General features: G+C 37.9%; 1 protein-coding gene across 6 annotated transcripts in view; it reads left to right on the top strand.

Annotated features, from left to right (window-relative positions):
- TTBK2 (tau tubulin kinase 2) overlaps positions 1 to 13521 on the top strand; it is a 105050-nt gene extending 91529 nt beyond the window's left edge. For all 6 annotated transcript variants that reach the window (XM_054828658.1, XM_054828655.1, XM_054828656.1 and 3 more), the window contains 2 exons: positions 3549 to 4819; positions 5827 to 13521. In XM_054828658.1, coding sequence (XP_054684633.1) covers positions 3549 to 4819; positions 5827 to 6295 — 1740 coding nt within the window. In that variant the 3' untranslated portion in view covers positions 6296 to 13521. The remainder of the gene's footprint in view (positions 1 to 3548; positions 4820 to 5826) is intronic.
- The last annotated feature ends 2302 nt before the right edge of the window (positions 13522 to 15823 follow it).

Genomic DNA, 15823 nt, shown 5'->3' with positions numbered 1-15823 from the left:
TCAAAAGGCCATTTCTGAAACTGTGAGCTACTCAGTAGTGCTCTTTGATGGTACTCAGTCATCCAGTATTCTTTTCTTTCCTCCATTTGTTCAATGTTTTTCTTTCACAAATAGTTCCTGCCTATTCTATTGTAGGTTGTTCAACAAGCTTATTCTTCTATTTCTTGGGTGTGTAAGGGTTAAATCTGGGTTGGCCAAGATGGGCCTGAAAGACTAGGAAATTCTCCCTCCAGATGTGGCAAAGGATGTGAACTCTGTTGAAAAATGTAAGTAAATTTCAGATCAGAGCTGGTTTCACCTAACAAGGAATTGACATGAGAGAGGTGTCACAAGGAAAAGAGAGTTACCAGGTAAACGCATTTGAGCAAAAGAGAATTTAAATGCAATTGCAGCCCTTCTGGAAACGTACCAAGAATATTCCTAAAAGCAAGTAACTAAGGTTGTCTTCCTCTGAAAATTGAGAGGACGCTGGAACCATTCGATTCTAAGGGAAGCCATCCTTTGTCAGATATGTGGAAGACAACTCTGTTTTTTTGTTTTCTGGGCTATTTGAATTGGCAACCAGACTAGCTCATCAAGTGAAATGTTTGGAAAAGGAAATATTTTACCACATTTCCTTATTTGGAGATGCCGTCTGCAGCCCTGGAGAACAAGGTGTTAAAACAAGCTGGAGACAGAGCTGAGTGGACAGCACATGCCCAAGTGATCTCTCCAAAATCTGAACCTGCTATTCCAAGGGCAATATTGCAGTAAAATTTCCTGAACTCAGTTTTACCCAGCTTACAGTTGAGACTTTGTAAGAGATCTGATGATTTTTTTTGTGTGACAGGCCAAAATATGTTCCTCTGTTATATGAAAGCAAGTCCTTCAGTGTGTGATACCTGGAGATGCGTTGCCTCAGATAAACTTCCTAGAGGTGTATGGAAACCTGTGGAATAGCTGCCCTATTTCCTAGACCTTTTTCTTAATTTTTTCTCGACTTTTCTCACTTTTTTTTCTGTGCAGAGTTCTTGTTAAACTATTTTCATTTAACACTCAAGATTTAGGCACTAATCGACCTAATCATGGAAAGGTGCTTTTTAAAAAAATTCTCCTTCCTCTGATCTTTCTGTAGCTAAACTGATGTGCTTGGATTCTCTCACAGGAAAGCTTTTGGAGTAAGAAAGACTTCCCTAACTCCAAAGGGGAGTAGTGTTTCTTTCAGAGGAGAGAACCCAGACTTCAGAGTAAGAGGAGATGAGGAGGACTGTTTGGCTGAAACTAAGTAACTTCACTTTGTTTCTCAATATACCATTTTAATTCAGCAAACACAAAGGGACTGTATTGGCCCAAACTGGAAAACAAATTATCAGGGAGACAAAAAGTAGCCTCTTGCTGCAGGTCTGAATGGATTTTTGTTTGGTTTGGGTTGTTTTTTTGTTTTTTTCTCCTATTTCAATAAATGTCAACTGGGGGAAGATGCTACTTGGGAAAACAAGAAATCAATTATCTTACATTTCTCTTTTTTCCCTCTGGTGAAGAATACCACTTTCTGTAGCCTAACAGCTAATCCTACGTATAAAACTAAGAAAATATTTTTTTCCAAATTTCTCAAAAATATGATTCCATATTTTTAGGTTAAAGTCCAAAAACTGCATTAGGTACATTAGAAAGGTTCAGAATACATTTTATAGTATAGAAATAATTTCCTTAATGTAAATCATTGTCCTCTCTTTAATTCAGCTTTATGCCTGTGATTTATGTTTCATGTTTTGTTGTAGTGAACTGTTTATAGTATCAGTTGAATGTTTGTGTTTCATGGAGGTAAATGTGCAGCCATAATGATGGAAATTTTGTTATACAGGACTATGAAGAAAATGCAAAAAAACCCATAAAAAATGAAAGAAATCAGCAAGAATTTCAATGAAGCTATTATACTCTCATGGGAAATCTGAGTAGATCTCCTTCACTGAGTAGATCTCTTCCCATTTCTTATTTTGGAACGTTGTTCTGTATGTGTAAAGTTTGAGTACACCGTATAAATTGTTACAGGTCCTGACAAATGAGCTTGGTTTCTACCACCCAGTAGTACCAATGTACTAGCTCTTGCAAAAGCCCATTAAGCTCAGCAGCCTGTATAATTTCTGCAACAAGGTCAAGTGAAATCTGTCTTGTAACATAGCAGAATCCTGGCAACACTGGAAATAGGCTACCACTAGGTGTCTTTTCTACCATCAGTACATCAAGAAAGTCTTTATGTCCAAACCCAGACTCTAATCTTACACTCTCTGTTGGGTTTTACAAACTCAAACTGTGTCAGATTTGTGAGGCTAAAGAATACAAGGAAAAAAGGAGCTGAAGTCTCTGTCCATGTAGAGGAAGATGTAAGGATAGCCCTTTGATTTTTTTTTTTTTTTTTTTTTTTTTACTGTTTATACCAAATGACTCAATCCAATATGTATAAACCAGAATCTAGGACTTCATTTCACATGAAAGTGTGTTCTTCCCTGGCTATAGAGGTAAAAATTCCGCTCACTTTTGTGTGTGCTCTCTCACCCCTTTGACCTCATGACTCTTGCATTTCTATCTGTACAGTGGCCTGACTTCAATGGGGAAGGTGAGAAGCAACTGCATTCTGATTTTGTCCATACTTGATGGGAACTGGGGGAAGTGTGCTTATGTCCCTCAGGTGGGGAGAGACATGAATGCAGGTTTCCCATGTCCTGGACATAGGCTCTAACAATTAAGCTATGTACTAGAAGCAGCGCTCTTCATAACCAACTGTTATAGTTTCAAAGGGACTCTGACTCAATACTGTATATAGGTTTTAGGGGTACTTTAAGCGTATCTATTGGATTAGACCTGTTAGGGGATTTAGATATGTGAATATTTAATTTGTGAATCTCTTAATGACCTTAGGTAAGGAGAGGTCCCAACCAGGTTGCTTAGTTAAAACTAGGTGTAAGTTTCTGTAGAGAAGGTAATAGCTAAAATTTGGGTACTCAGGAAAGTTTTTCTGGACAAAAATGTAGCTATTATGGGTATGGATGTATTTATTCACCTAACTAAAGTTTTTTATTAATTGTTTTGTTAACAAAGTATCTAAATTCTACCTAAATTGAAATTTAAGTCCATTCCTGAATCTGGACCTCACTGTGTTCTTTGTCTTCTGTACTTGTCTAAAAATATTGTTGTGTACTTGTTAAAGATTTTACGTTTACATACAACTTATTCTAAGAGTATTCAAGCTAATGTAAAATAAATAAAAAGCCTACCTGTTAGGCTGGATCTCATTTCCAGGAAGGTTACTTGGTAACTGCAACATTTTCCACTGAGATTATGTTTGGTTTTCTGTGTTACACATTTCTGTCTTGGGATGACAGGGTATTTTTTTTCCTAATTATCTAGATGTAAATTATGAAGTTAGGTATTATTTGAACATTGTGATTCATAGGATTCATTATATAATGTATCTTAAAGACATGGAATCAAAAATGCTATTTAAAGAATATTATCTGTATAACATACACGAGTTGCTCACCTTTTACTTCTCTAATTTTCCAATGCAGGTAACGATACCCAGGCCTTCAGTGGCATCCACACAGTCTGCTTCAGAGAGCTTTCATTATGGCCACCAGCTAGAGAAAAGAGAACAGGATGCTCAGTCTATGGAACACACCGTGGAACTTTCCTCTCCAAAGGAAAGTTTGCCAGGTTTGATTGTGACAGAAGATGTGCTTCCAGCTAGTGCCAGCAGACCAGATTTGGTACTTAATATCAGCCAAGAGGTGCTTGATAAGGAAGGAATAGTCAAAGAATGTGTCAATGTCCTAAACTGTGGCCAAAAGGACCTACCTGAACAACATAGTGGGATACAAGAAGAGAAAGAAATTGAAAATACTCCAGTAGAGGAGGCTGAGGAAGAAAGGCTTCCAGTGGTTTCTGAGGATGCCATTGGAATGCCAAGCAAAGAACAGAATTCTTTGCCAGGAAACTTAAAATCTGCAGAGGAAGAACATCTAACGAACACTGAAGCTGCTGAAGAATCAAAGCCAAGGCCCATCTGTTTGGTGCCAAATCAAGATGAGGTTCTGAAGTCAATAGCACCTAAAACATCAGAATTTTCTCCCTCAAGACTTACCAAACCACATGTTAATAGACAGGCAAGCAAAATAGCACCAGTTCAGGAAAATGGTTTTCACTCAAATAAGGAAGAAGTCAATATCCAAGACTTGAAATGCCACCAAGTGGCCCTTACTACTTTTTTGCACCAGGAGGACAAAAAAGAGAAAAATGCTCCCAGAAATGGAGAGTTATTCCACTGCATTTCAGAAAAAGAGAATTCTCATCGATCTAAGAAGGATTTAGTTAAACCTCCTTTTGTATTCAGGCAGAGCCGAATCCCAGTTTTAGCACAAGAGATAGACTCAACGTCAGAGTCCTCTTCTCCTGTTTCAGCAAAGGAAAAGCTTCTTCTAAAAAAGGCGCATCAGACAGACTTGGTCAGACTACTTATGGAAAAAAGACAGCTCAAATCTTTCCTTGGTGACCTCTCAAGTGCCTCTGATAAGTCACTGGAGGAAAAAATGGCTGCTGCTCCAGTACCGTTTTCTGAGGATGATGTCTTATCCTCATTTTCTAGATTGACACTGGACTCTCATTTCAGCAAGCAGACAGAAGATAGCTCTTTATCTCCAAGCAGCCCTCAGTCCAGAAAAAGCAAGATTCCAAGGCCGGTGTCCTGGGCAACCACTGATCAAGTCACCAGTTCAAGTTCAGCTCAGTTCTTTCCTCGGCCACCACCAGGAAAACCGCCTACTAGACCTGGGGTAGAAGCTAGGTAATGCAGAGAAAATAGAAATAGCTTTTCAGGTTGAAAATGGATTTGAGCTAGACTGCTGTTATTATGCAGTATGTAATCTTGTAGAAGTTCCATCCTTTAACTATTTTTTTAAAAATGTTGGGCTTCAGTTCTCTGAGAAATCTTACATTGTTGGGGAATGAATGAGGAGAGGCTGTTACACAAGAATCTGCCTGTTTCACCGTTAAACCTTACACATCAACAGATGTGTATTCAATATTTTGAAACCTGTCAATCTATAACTAAATCTTTACACTTAAAAAAAAAAAAAAGTGGGGTCACTTTTCCAGAACTGTTGATTATTCACAAGCCAGAGAAATCAATAGAATCTGTCATATCCAGCCCCTTTGAAAATTGACTTGTTCTGATTGTAGACATTTTAAGTATTCGAGTTTGGAGATTCCAACCGTCAGTATTGCATTAGTTAGCTATGCTCAGGTCATGGCTAAGTAAAACCCAACTAATTAAAGGAGAGCAGAGTGAATTCTAGAAGCCCCCCTTTGCCAATTCTATATACAGACAACCACGATCTAGTTTCTTCAGTGTCTACATTACCAGGATAAGGACAATTTTGATACAGTAGTGCGAAACCCTCTGAAGGAAGTTGTGGTGTGCTTTGTCATCCCTTAAAATTGTATATAGAAGCATATTGATGGTGTGCAGGTATGGATGTAGCCCTGCGAAACAGAGGCGATAAGCACTACTCTTCGGTGCACTTCTTCCGGCACCACCAAGACATTTCAGTTATCCTGTAAACACTTAGGCTGTTTATGTGAGTGAGTTGATGAAAATACAAATACTGTATTGATTTGAACAACACAGAAGCAAAGCCTAGATCCAAACACCTCTACCTTATAGGAAAGTTCAGCTCCAGATGTCTGTTCTGCAATGTAAGCTCATCCCTAGTTTCTAGAGATACTGTGTTTCTGTATGAACTTTAGGGAATAGTTGGGAACAGAAATAATCTTTCTTCGTTTCTTCTTAAGGTTACGCAGATACAGAGTCCTAGGGAGTAGCAGCTCGGACTCAGATCTTATCTCTCGTCTGGCTCAAATCCTACAGAATGGATCTCAAAGACCAAGGAGTTCTACCCAGTGTAAGAGTCCAGGATCTCCACATAGTCCAAAAACACCACCTAAAAGCCCTGTCATCCCCCGACGCAGTCCCAGTGCCTCCCCTAGGAGCTCTTCTTTACCCCGTACTGCCAGTTCGTCTCCGTCCCGGGCTGGCAGACCCCATCATGATCAGAGGAGTTCATCCCCACATCTTGGGAGGAGTAAATCACCTCCTAGCCATTCAGGCTCCTCATCTTCTAGGAGATCCTGCCAACAAGAGCACTGCTGCAACAAACCAAGCAAGAATGGTCTGAAAGGATCTGGCAGTTCCTTCCACCATTCCCCAAACACTAAGACTCCCACAGGAAAGAGCAAATCAACCACTAAGCTTAGCAGATAGGAACTGGGCCTTGACAGGTATAAAACCTCCTCCTAAATCTGATGCATGTTTTGTCTGTGTACTGTGTATTTAAAAAAATAATCAAAAAAAGTATATTAAAAAAAACCAATGGTGTTGAATCTGCGCTTTTTAAAGAAAGTAAGCATCATAAACTATTAATGAGAAAACATACTGTGTAAATAGGTGGCCAGGCATTGCCTAAGAGCAGGCAGCAAGCAGATCCACGAGAGGGAAGTAGAGGCCAGGATAAGAATGACTAGGTAGTCAGAGAGGTACAATGTATTTAGAGTAAAAAATATCTCTAAGGTGAGTGTTTTAAAAGGGTATTTATTTCTATGTTTTTAGTTTACCTAGCTAGAAGATTTGGCCTAATTATTTAAGGCCTTACATGCTCAAGGAGTATGTAAGAAAACCTGAAACGGTTATTCCCAAAATGATGTCACCACTTGGGAGATAAGTACTGCTCGAGCATGTCTTTGCAGTTTTAAAAAAAGCACACAATTTAGAAGACAATGGTATTTCTACCTTCTAAGTCTCTTCCGTTTTGAGCTGCGCACATCTCCAAGTCACTCAGTGCTCATCTTGTCCCCTATCTACCATGGCACAGATTTTTTACTTAAGGAAGTATCATACACCTTGCCCCTTCTTGACAATGATATTTTAAAAATTAATATTAACATTTGCCAAGATGTTTTTTATAGTTATTTTCTTTAGAAATTTGTTTAGTACTAATTAGGAACCAAGAAACTAATTCTCAGTTCTATATCATATACTTCTTTAGGAGTCACAGTGGGGTTCTTCAAACCACGTTTGGTAGAATTTCAAAAAGCATTCCTGTCTAGGAAATGAGAGAAAGGAAGAGATGTCTGCACTTCACTGAATGTTTCAGATTTACAATAAATTGCAATGTAAGTTAGAAAATAAGTTAGAAAACAGAACTATCTTTTTCCCTTTAACTGCAAAAAGAACCCTTGTTATTGCTGCCTTTTGTTTTTCCTTCAGTTATGGATTACTTAAAACACTGATCTTACCATGCAGAGGTGGTTACCAACCAAGATTTGCTTTTTTGGTCATTTGTTTTATAAAAAAACAGGAAAGATGAAACAGAGATGAGGAGATTGTCTACTTTCTGAACTTGGTAGGTTATAGGTGATAGAAATATACTTAACACCCTTACAAAATCTGGGTAGGAATATTAGTCATCAAAGCAAAATACACAGAAAGCAATCTGAGGTATTTTTTATGCTGGATTCTTGTCATTCTTTTGCCCAAATACTTTTTTGACAGCCAAGCTTTGTTTTCTGTCAGAAAAGTCCACGGTGTCTAATTCCTCCAACTTTGGTAGTTACTTAATAATCTCTTGTGCTCTACAGGATCTCCGTAGAGAATGTAATGGTACAGCACCTTTTGCTATATTCAGAAGAGAGTAGTGGGTCAGAATAGTAACACACAAGAACACAAGCCTGAGAAAGATGCAGCCAGCTCTCCCTAATTATTCCTGTTGTGGGGACGCTGGATGCATAGGAGACATGTCAGTTAGTGATCTGCTTGCTGCAGTCATACGCCTCTTCAGCCAGCATCTGTGCTTTTTTATTTAACCTCTGCCAAATGAATACCTTTGGATTAAAAAGGGAATATTTTGTCTCTGAGCTAACACATTCTAATGCTGCATTAAAGCTGCCCTGGAGCTGCACTGAATTTCACTTGCTTTGTCAGACTATGTTGATGTTTGTTTTCTTTTCTTACTATGAATATGTATATTGTTTCCCATACGTAATGTAGCACAGTGTGGAACCTTAATTTCATTCAGGTTTCAAGCACTACAGATGAATGCAATAGGTAGGGTATACCTGCTTTTTCTGAAGAAACTGTACCATTAGAAAGTCCTATTCCTTTGTATTATATTGTATAATAGGTGCTATACTGATAATTGCATGTCCTCATGGTAAATTATATAATATAAATATTTATATATACATATATGTATATGCTTATATAAACTCATTCTTTCTCATTTTTCATTTGTAATTTATGGACCACAAATAATACAGTTCCCTTTCTGTTAGTTCCTGAATACTTTTGACATTACGTCTTCTATTTCCCTCAAAAAAATTTCTGGAATGCACAAATTCTAATAGCCTTTATACCTTGGTACAAGATTGAAGGACTGCTGATTTCTCAACCAGCCAATGTTTTGTCTTGCAGCTTGCTTTTTTAATTTATAATTTTGTGTGTGCATTTGCATATGGAACAAGAACAGAGACTCAAAAGTATTTTTATTTTTGATTACAAATAGGGCTTGTGGTTACTCATTTATTTCATAATGTGAGTTCTTAATTGTTATGAGTCCTCGTCATGTAGGAGCAGTGAGAGTCACTGAATACCTAACAGATGAATGTGACAACAAATTCCATCTTTTCCTTCCTGTTTTCCACGTTTCCTTTCGGTATACCATAAGGAGAATTTGGTCCCATTCTGCTATTTTTGCCCTGAGCACTGCTGGAATTATTTGGTAAGGTGATGTGACAGTCAATGATTATTTTTCCTTCCCTCTCCCTTATTTCTGAAAAGCATTTATTATGGTCTTGTAAGCTTATTCCTACATTAACATGGTCAGTTTTAATAGGTACTAACTTTATGCATCTTTGCCTGAAATGCTGAAGTTGAGGTGTTTATATTTTCTCTCCAGTGTAGCAGGATCCAGAAACAGGTAATTGCTTTACAGGTGAGAAAGAATATAACACCTAAGGATTTTTTTATGCTGTCTTCAATGTACAGACTTGTCCATTGTTATACATTACTATGTAAAATAAATCAATGCTGTAGAAATTCACTTGTACTTGAACTACTTGCCAATGTAAAAATAGTAAACTATGCCAAAATGGAGAAAGAGATATTAATTGTGATTGACAACCCAGGCTTCTTTCAGTGCAGAAAAAGGTAAAAGGACTGTATATCCCCAGTTGCTTTTTGCTGTGGATTCAACAGGATCTAGTGAGAAAATCATGAAGATGTGAATGGAAGAGTGATTGTGGATAACTTACCTTGAACTACCCGCTCTTCTGGAGTTTTTTATTGCTTGATACCCTCCCCCCAAAAGTTTACAGAATTGCTTACTATCGTCTAATGTAGCAATCAGTTAATGTAGTTAGGTAATGGTCAGCTGACCAACTCATACATAAATATTAGCTTAATATTACTAGAGGACCTGTATAATCATCAAGAACTCTGTAAGGTTCAACGTTTGAATATGCAACTGACTCTGCATAAAAACACCAATGTACACGTGTGTGGCCCTTGTGCAGAGCGTGAATGAATGGTTTACAGAGGGTTATCTGCAACAAATTTTCAGGGACAGGGAAGATTTTTCTCCATTGTACAAACTGGTTACAGTTACTGTGCTTACACAGGGATTTTAGCTGGGAAACAGTATCATTCAAGGAGCTGTTGCTTTGTACTCTGCAAGCCTCTGTTTCTTTGGAGGGCAGTGCAATGGAGCCATGACATGTAGCAGATGCAGATGGTGCACACGCATTTCCTCTTTATGGTGTTTCCTGTGTTGTGGCCAGCACTTTGAAGCATTTTTTTTAGAGAACTTGAGGTATGAAGCCTTTAAACTAAATAGAACTTGAACAGACTGAACAATTCACACAGACTTTTGTGCCACAATATTGCATGGTATAATCAAAGTGGCAACCTCAAAAATCCATATTAATATTAATAAACCTCATTATTAACTACAAATGCCAATTACTGCTCAGGTAAAACCCTGTTAAAAGTAATAGAAGGTGTGATACCACAGAGCAACACTGGCAAGTTGTATGATGCTAGGCACCCATCTACTACTTGAGCAGGATTGGTAAGTGTAGAAAATTTCACTGCTTGAAGGCAGGAGCAATATGAGGTCTTAACTGCTTCTTATATATGATTATTCAGGAGGCAAACCCCTGAGGAGTGTCACGGGGTATTCATCATCGCTACCAGCCACATCCTGCCTTGGGAAACCTGGGCATATTCCTGCCTTGAAGTGTGCATGTTTGAGATCAAGCTTTCTTGCATACCTCACTAAACAGTCTTGATGTAAAGGGGAGGATCTGGTCCTGTATACTCAAAAATAGCTTGAAATATTTTTCATCTGAAAAAGATTTGCAAGAGCTCTATCACTTACAATTTGTAGTATTATGGTATTAACTGTATCTGAGAAAACACATAATTTTGATTTTATATATATCAATACACATTTGTACATAAGTGTATCTATATATACACTTATATAGATACTGTATATTATATAGAAACATATATACATTCATACATATGTGTGTATATACATATAGATAGGAACAGTCTCAGCTCTTGCCTCCTGTTCACTGGAATTCATTTGCCAGAGTGAGCTGAGGCCTGTTTTGCTTTGATTTGCTCTGATCTTTTCATCTACCATAATTTGGCTATGCCCTAATTCTGATTCTGTGTCTCTTCCATATGACAAGGCCTGATCTTGTAGTCCAGCTTGGGCAAAACTCCTGTAAGTCCTTCTTACTGCAGTAACATTTACGCAATGGTTGACTGTAATGCTTGTAAAAATGTGTTGGTTTTTTTTTTCTCTTGGATGAGAATGTAGTCAAAGCCAGAGTTACAGTACAGACTCTTTCCTGTAAACAGATTTTTTTTTTCCATAATGAGTTGGGCATTTTTGTTCAACACTAAGAGGCATAAATTCTGGTAAGAAGAAAGTGATGATTTCAATTTCTTAAAAGGCTCTAATGGCAAACTAGGAATACATGCCTCTAATTTTTATATCTATATATATGTTAAATGAGGGAGGAATTTTCTGAAAAGGAATAGGAGAATAAAAGAGAGCTCAGAGTCAAATTGGTTTCTCATTATAGGCCTATAATATATTGACCTTAATTTGTTCATGTGGGACTGATCCTGTGAGGTGATGAGAGCCATGCCTGCCTTGTCAATTCCAGTGAGCAAGGGGCTGCTTGGGTGTCTTAGGTCACACCGTGATTCCCTAAGGCGCATTCTCTGTGGGCTTTTCCACTATAGGAGTGGTCAGAGAACTGTCAACTATATAAATAAAAGCCTTGACCATTACTCATGATTTCTTTCTTCAACTGGTAAAAGCTTTGGATGCTCGTTCCTGTGTCTGAAAGCTGTGGAACAGCGCATAATACTTGTATTCTGTTTCTTTTAGCTAACCAAGTAGGCGCTGAACTGCAGGGTTTTGCTCGCTGTTTTGCTTTTGGCTCCAGTGCCATTGCTTGTAATTACTGCGATTTTCAGTAACCGGTAATGCTGGTAAAAGGAAGCAAGGTTCAGTGTTTTGACCAAATGCAATATATGAGCATAGGTCATACACTTCTTAGCTAATACATGCACATCGCATAAACACGCACCTCACACAAGAATACCTCAGCTGTCGTCTTGAAGCCAGTCTTCCTTTTCCCTACATGTAACATTTGTAAAAGAGAAACGATATAAAAGTCAGCCCAGATTGTGTAATAATTGTCTGGAATTACCTTAAGATACTGTCAAATGCTGAGAAGTTTTATCAGTCATTTTCCTGTGGTTTAAATAATCAGGCTTTTAAATATTTACCTTTGAGTTTTGATTTGGTTTCGTTGGGGTTTTTTTTAACAAAAAATGCAGAGGAATGTATTGTTTTGAAGTCTAATGTATTAACTTGGCAATTACTCTAGGCATCCAGGTTTGAACATGCAGGCTGATTTTACTCTCTGTTGTTGGTAACACATTCTAGTGGTGGGTGTCCCTGCCCACGGCACGGGGGGGTGGAACTAGATGATCTTTGAGGTCCCTTCCAACCCAAACCATTCCATGATTCTCTCTTAACAGTAATAGTGACAAACCCAAATGTTAGCATATGTCACTGATGTATTTTGCTTCTGTTTCTCCTCTACATAAAAAGCTTCGCTCCGTGGGAATTCTTGCTGTTCTTGTGCAGGTGAAACTTTCATTAAAATCAGTATAGGGTTTTGTTTTGTTGAGGTTGGTTTTCCCCTGTTTAGGGACTGAAGGAATAAACTGACTCTGTAAATATCATGTTTGCAGTTGCTGTATTTTAAATTGGAAAATGCTTAAATTTTTTACTATTATGACATGAAATGCCTTTTGATCTCTACTTTTCTGAGAGAAAAATCTCTCTGAGCACTAGCTTTGGCTAAGAATCCAAAGTGATTTGTTCTAAAACAGTAGCACAGGTGGGCTACTCATATGACATCCTGATCATCCCCAACTGTCTGTGGGAATTCAGCTGGAATTAATTTCAATTACAGATGTTTGTTTCCTTTTGAGATCACTTGATCTTTGACCTAACTTTTATAGAAAGGACCTATAATAACAGCAGACCAACTTGCTCCAAAGGATACAATATAATTAGTTTGGTCTGCCTGGCTTCAAATCCTTTAAAACCCATATCTGCTGTGTGACAGGCAAGGTCATAAAGGTTTGACACAAGGTGAGGTGGGATTTTTTTTTTTTATATTTCACATCTTTTTCTTCTGACTGGAGATCTGGATTGGTTGCCTAGCAGCCTTCTCTGCATCCACTTTCCTTTCCTTGGCTAGAAAGCAAGATTTGAAATTCTTCCCCAATTTCTAACTAACTTTCTATAGAGTCAGCCCAGAGATGACTTGTAGTGCTTGTGCTAACAGATGTCAATTTTTCAAATGCTTTCCTATGAACATCCAAACTAGTAAATTAAGGAAATCACTAGCAATGCCTTCAGACAAGTACTGGCTTTTTGAAGCTGCCAACCAATGGCTGCTAATCTAAAATCTCTGGGCAATACCACAAAGAATGAAAACTGTGTATTAATTAAAAATACAATGTTGTCACCCCATAAGAAATTAAGTACTCAATAGTAAAATCTGCAGCATGATTAATTAAGTGGAAAGTAGTTCCAGGATTGTTTGTTACCATTGAGGAAGACAAATGTCGAGTCCTTCAAATTCTCTCATCAGTAATTGTGGTTCCCTTCCCCTCCTTGGAAATCCTCTAAGCTGTTGTTTTCCTTTTAAGTTTGCTCAGGCACCCCAGAACATAAAGAGTGAATGCCCTTCTAATGGTCATTTGTACATAAAGTTGTAATTATTTATTTTCTCATTTGTACCATATCAAGGCTTTGTACAATGTTTTAAGTTTTGTTTTCAAATTATTTTGTATTTTATTTTTATAAACTGGTTCTAAATAAAATATTCATTCAGCATGCAAAACTTCAATTCTTGATTGTGTTTCTATAATGATTTAATTATTTATAAAGCTTCAGTTGAATTTTTTCAATATTTTTTACTATTGCAACCCTGTACTTTAAATGGAGAAAGTGCTTTGACAGTGATTTTTTTTTAATTTTTTTTTTTGTTCCTGCTACAAGAAAGCAAAAAGCAAGTCTCTGTTGGTACTACTGCAATGGGAGTCAGATGTTCATATTGCAAGTCGGAATGATTGGATCAATGGAAGTTTTACTGATTTAGTAGGTTCATCTGTTGTACATTAATAAGAACAGAAAAACTCAACCAGCCTCCTCAGAAACCTCCCTTTCTATTTGCTCTTGCTCTTATCCATACTGTCTGTATTCAGCCAAACAATAAATGCTTGCCACAGCTAGATCAGAGCAATTTTAGTAACAATACGGTAGATTCCAGCCTTGTCGTTTTTAAAGGCCAGCTGCTGCTTCCCCCCACCTTGAAAATTGTAATTTCTTATCTGGCCAGAGACCACTGTAATTGATTTCTTTGGAGATGATCAGCTGTGTGAATGTAGTCACTGAGCTTTTACAGCCTCTTGAGGAGATGTCTCATACTGTACAATACACTTAAATGGCAGAGAAATGAATGAACAGTTGTTACTGAATCTGAGCAGTTTGTGCTATGTGGAAATACAGTGATGAAATACCAGTTGCTCTAGTTTCCTCCAAGATCCTTTCATATCTCTTTCTAGTAAAACCAGGTAAAAGTAGACTATAGCATCATCACCATTTGTATTTGTGGTTTATCTGCCTGCATGTCTTAGTGCTTGTATGCTGTGGAAAATAATGCCTGCTCTTTGCGCAGCAGAACAAGGTTTTCAGGAAAGTCCAGAAGAATTGGAGAAAATTCCCTGGATCTCTTTCTCAGTATTACCACTCTTATGCCTTGTATGCAAGGCAAATTTAAAGCCAGCTCTGCCACTGTTCAAATCATTGGCAGCATTTTCATTAAGCTTCCTGACCAGGTCATTAGCTCTTTTCATTTATATAAATAGCTCAAATTACTTCACACGACAGGAAACAAACTGGGAATTCATTTACTCAATAACATCCCAAGAAAATTATGTTTCATCTTCTGCTAAGAGCAGCCAGAAATTTAATGGCATGCTTCTGGATGGTGTTTGACGGTGCTCCCAACAGAACCAGCATTTGATCACAGAAAGGGCACATAAAGAAATACCAAGCCAGCTGTATTAATTTGAATTAACTTGCACACTTTGAGACAGGTAGCTCAGTATCTTTTCTTGTTTAAAATATTCCATAAATCTGGATCATACCAGAAATGGAAGACTGATTTTTGATCTGGCTCCAGTGTACATTAGTGGTACAGCTGACAGACTCTGGGAAAGATGCGAGATTGGAACAAAGACGCTATGGCAGATCAATGTTGAGGTCTGGCAGTTGTCTGACCACCGAAGTGTCTTTTAGCATTGCCTGGCTCGTTGTCTCCATTCATACAAGAGTTCCAGTCTGCCCACTCTGCTTTTAAGGTCTTGCTGCACTTCTCTGCACTTGGACTGTAGCTTCCTCTCATTTAAACTTGTACTCAAACCTGAGACGCACGTGCACACAAGCCAGCTCTCCCTAGAAATGCTGTAGCAAGTGAAATTCAAGAATTAACAACTGGAGAAAGAATTAAAACATTGAAAGAATGTCTGATAGTTAAGAACTGGCTATTGCAACGTGGACAAGCTCAAACCAGTGGTCAGGACGACGAGGTAAACTTTAGATCACATTTTGCTCATCCCCCTGGAATCTCACAGTAGCATTAATTGCTGCCTTTGTCCATGAGAACAAGATACAAATGAAAGGTACCTTCTTCAGCAGCAGAAACCCATGCTGTGCTAAAGGAGGAGAAATATAAATGCTTCTAACAGGTTAGTTTGGAAAGCTTTTAACAACATAGACTAAAAAATCAGATTTAGAAGGATTAGTTCCTTCCTGTTTTTAAAACCAGCAATTTATAATTAAGATAGTAATACCTGGCAACCACACCATCATCTTTTGTCAGGTTAATATGAAAACAAGAACCTCCTCCTCTTCAAGGCATTAATCCCAATTAACAACATGCTGTTCATGCAAATGTTTTAATTTTGTGAAATATTTGCATATTTTACTCCATCACTGAAGGGCAACACTTGCTAACAATGTAACTACCCTGTGTTCATGTTTTATTAGGCAGTAGCTGTTGGATTTGAGGCGTATGTGTGCAATCAGTACAACATGATGGTACACAGGCAGAAGGAAAAGAAAGTACA

The sequence above is a fragment of the Grus americana genome, chromosome 5, assembly GCF_028858705.1.
Source record: "Grus americana isolate bGruAme1 chromosome 5, bGruAme1.mat, whole genome shotgun sequence".
Classification (NCBI taxonomy): domain Eukaryota; kingdom Metazoa; phylum Chordata; class Aves; order Gruiformes; family Gruidae; genus Grus; species Grus americana.
This window is presented reverse-complemented; position numbering and strand designations above follow the sequence as displayed.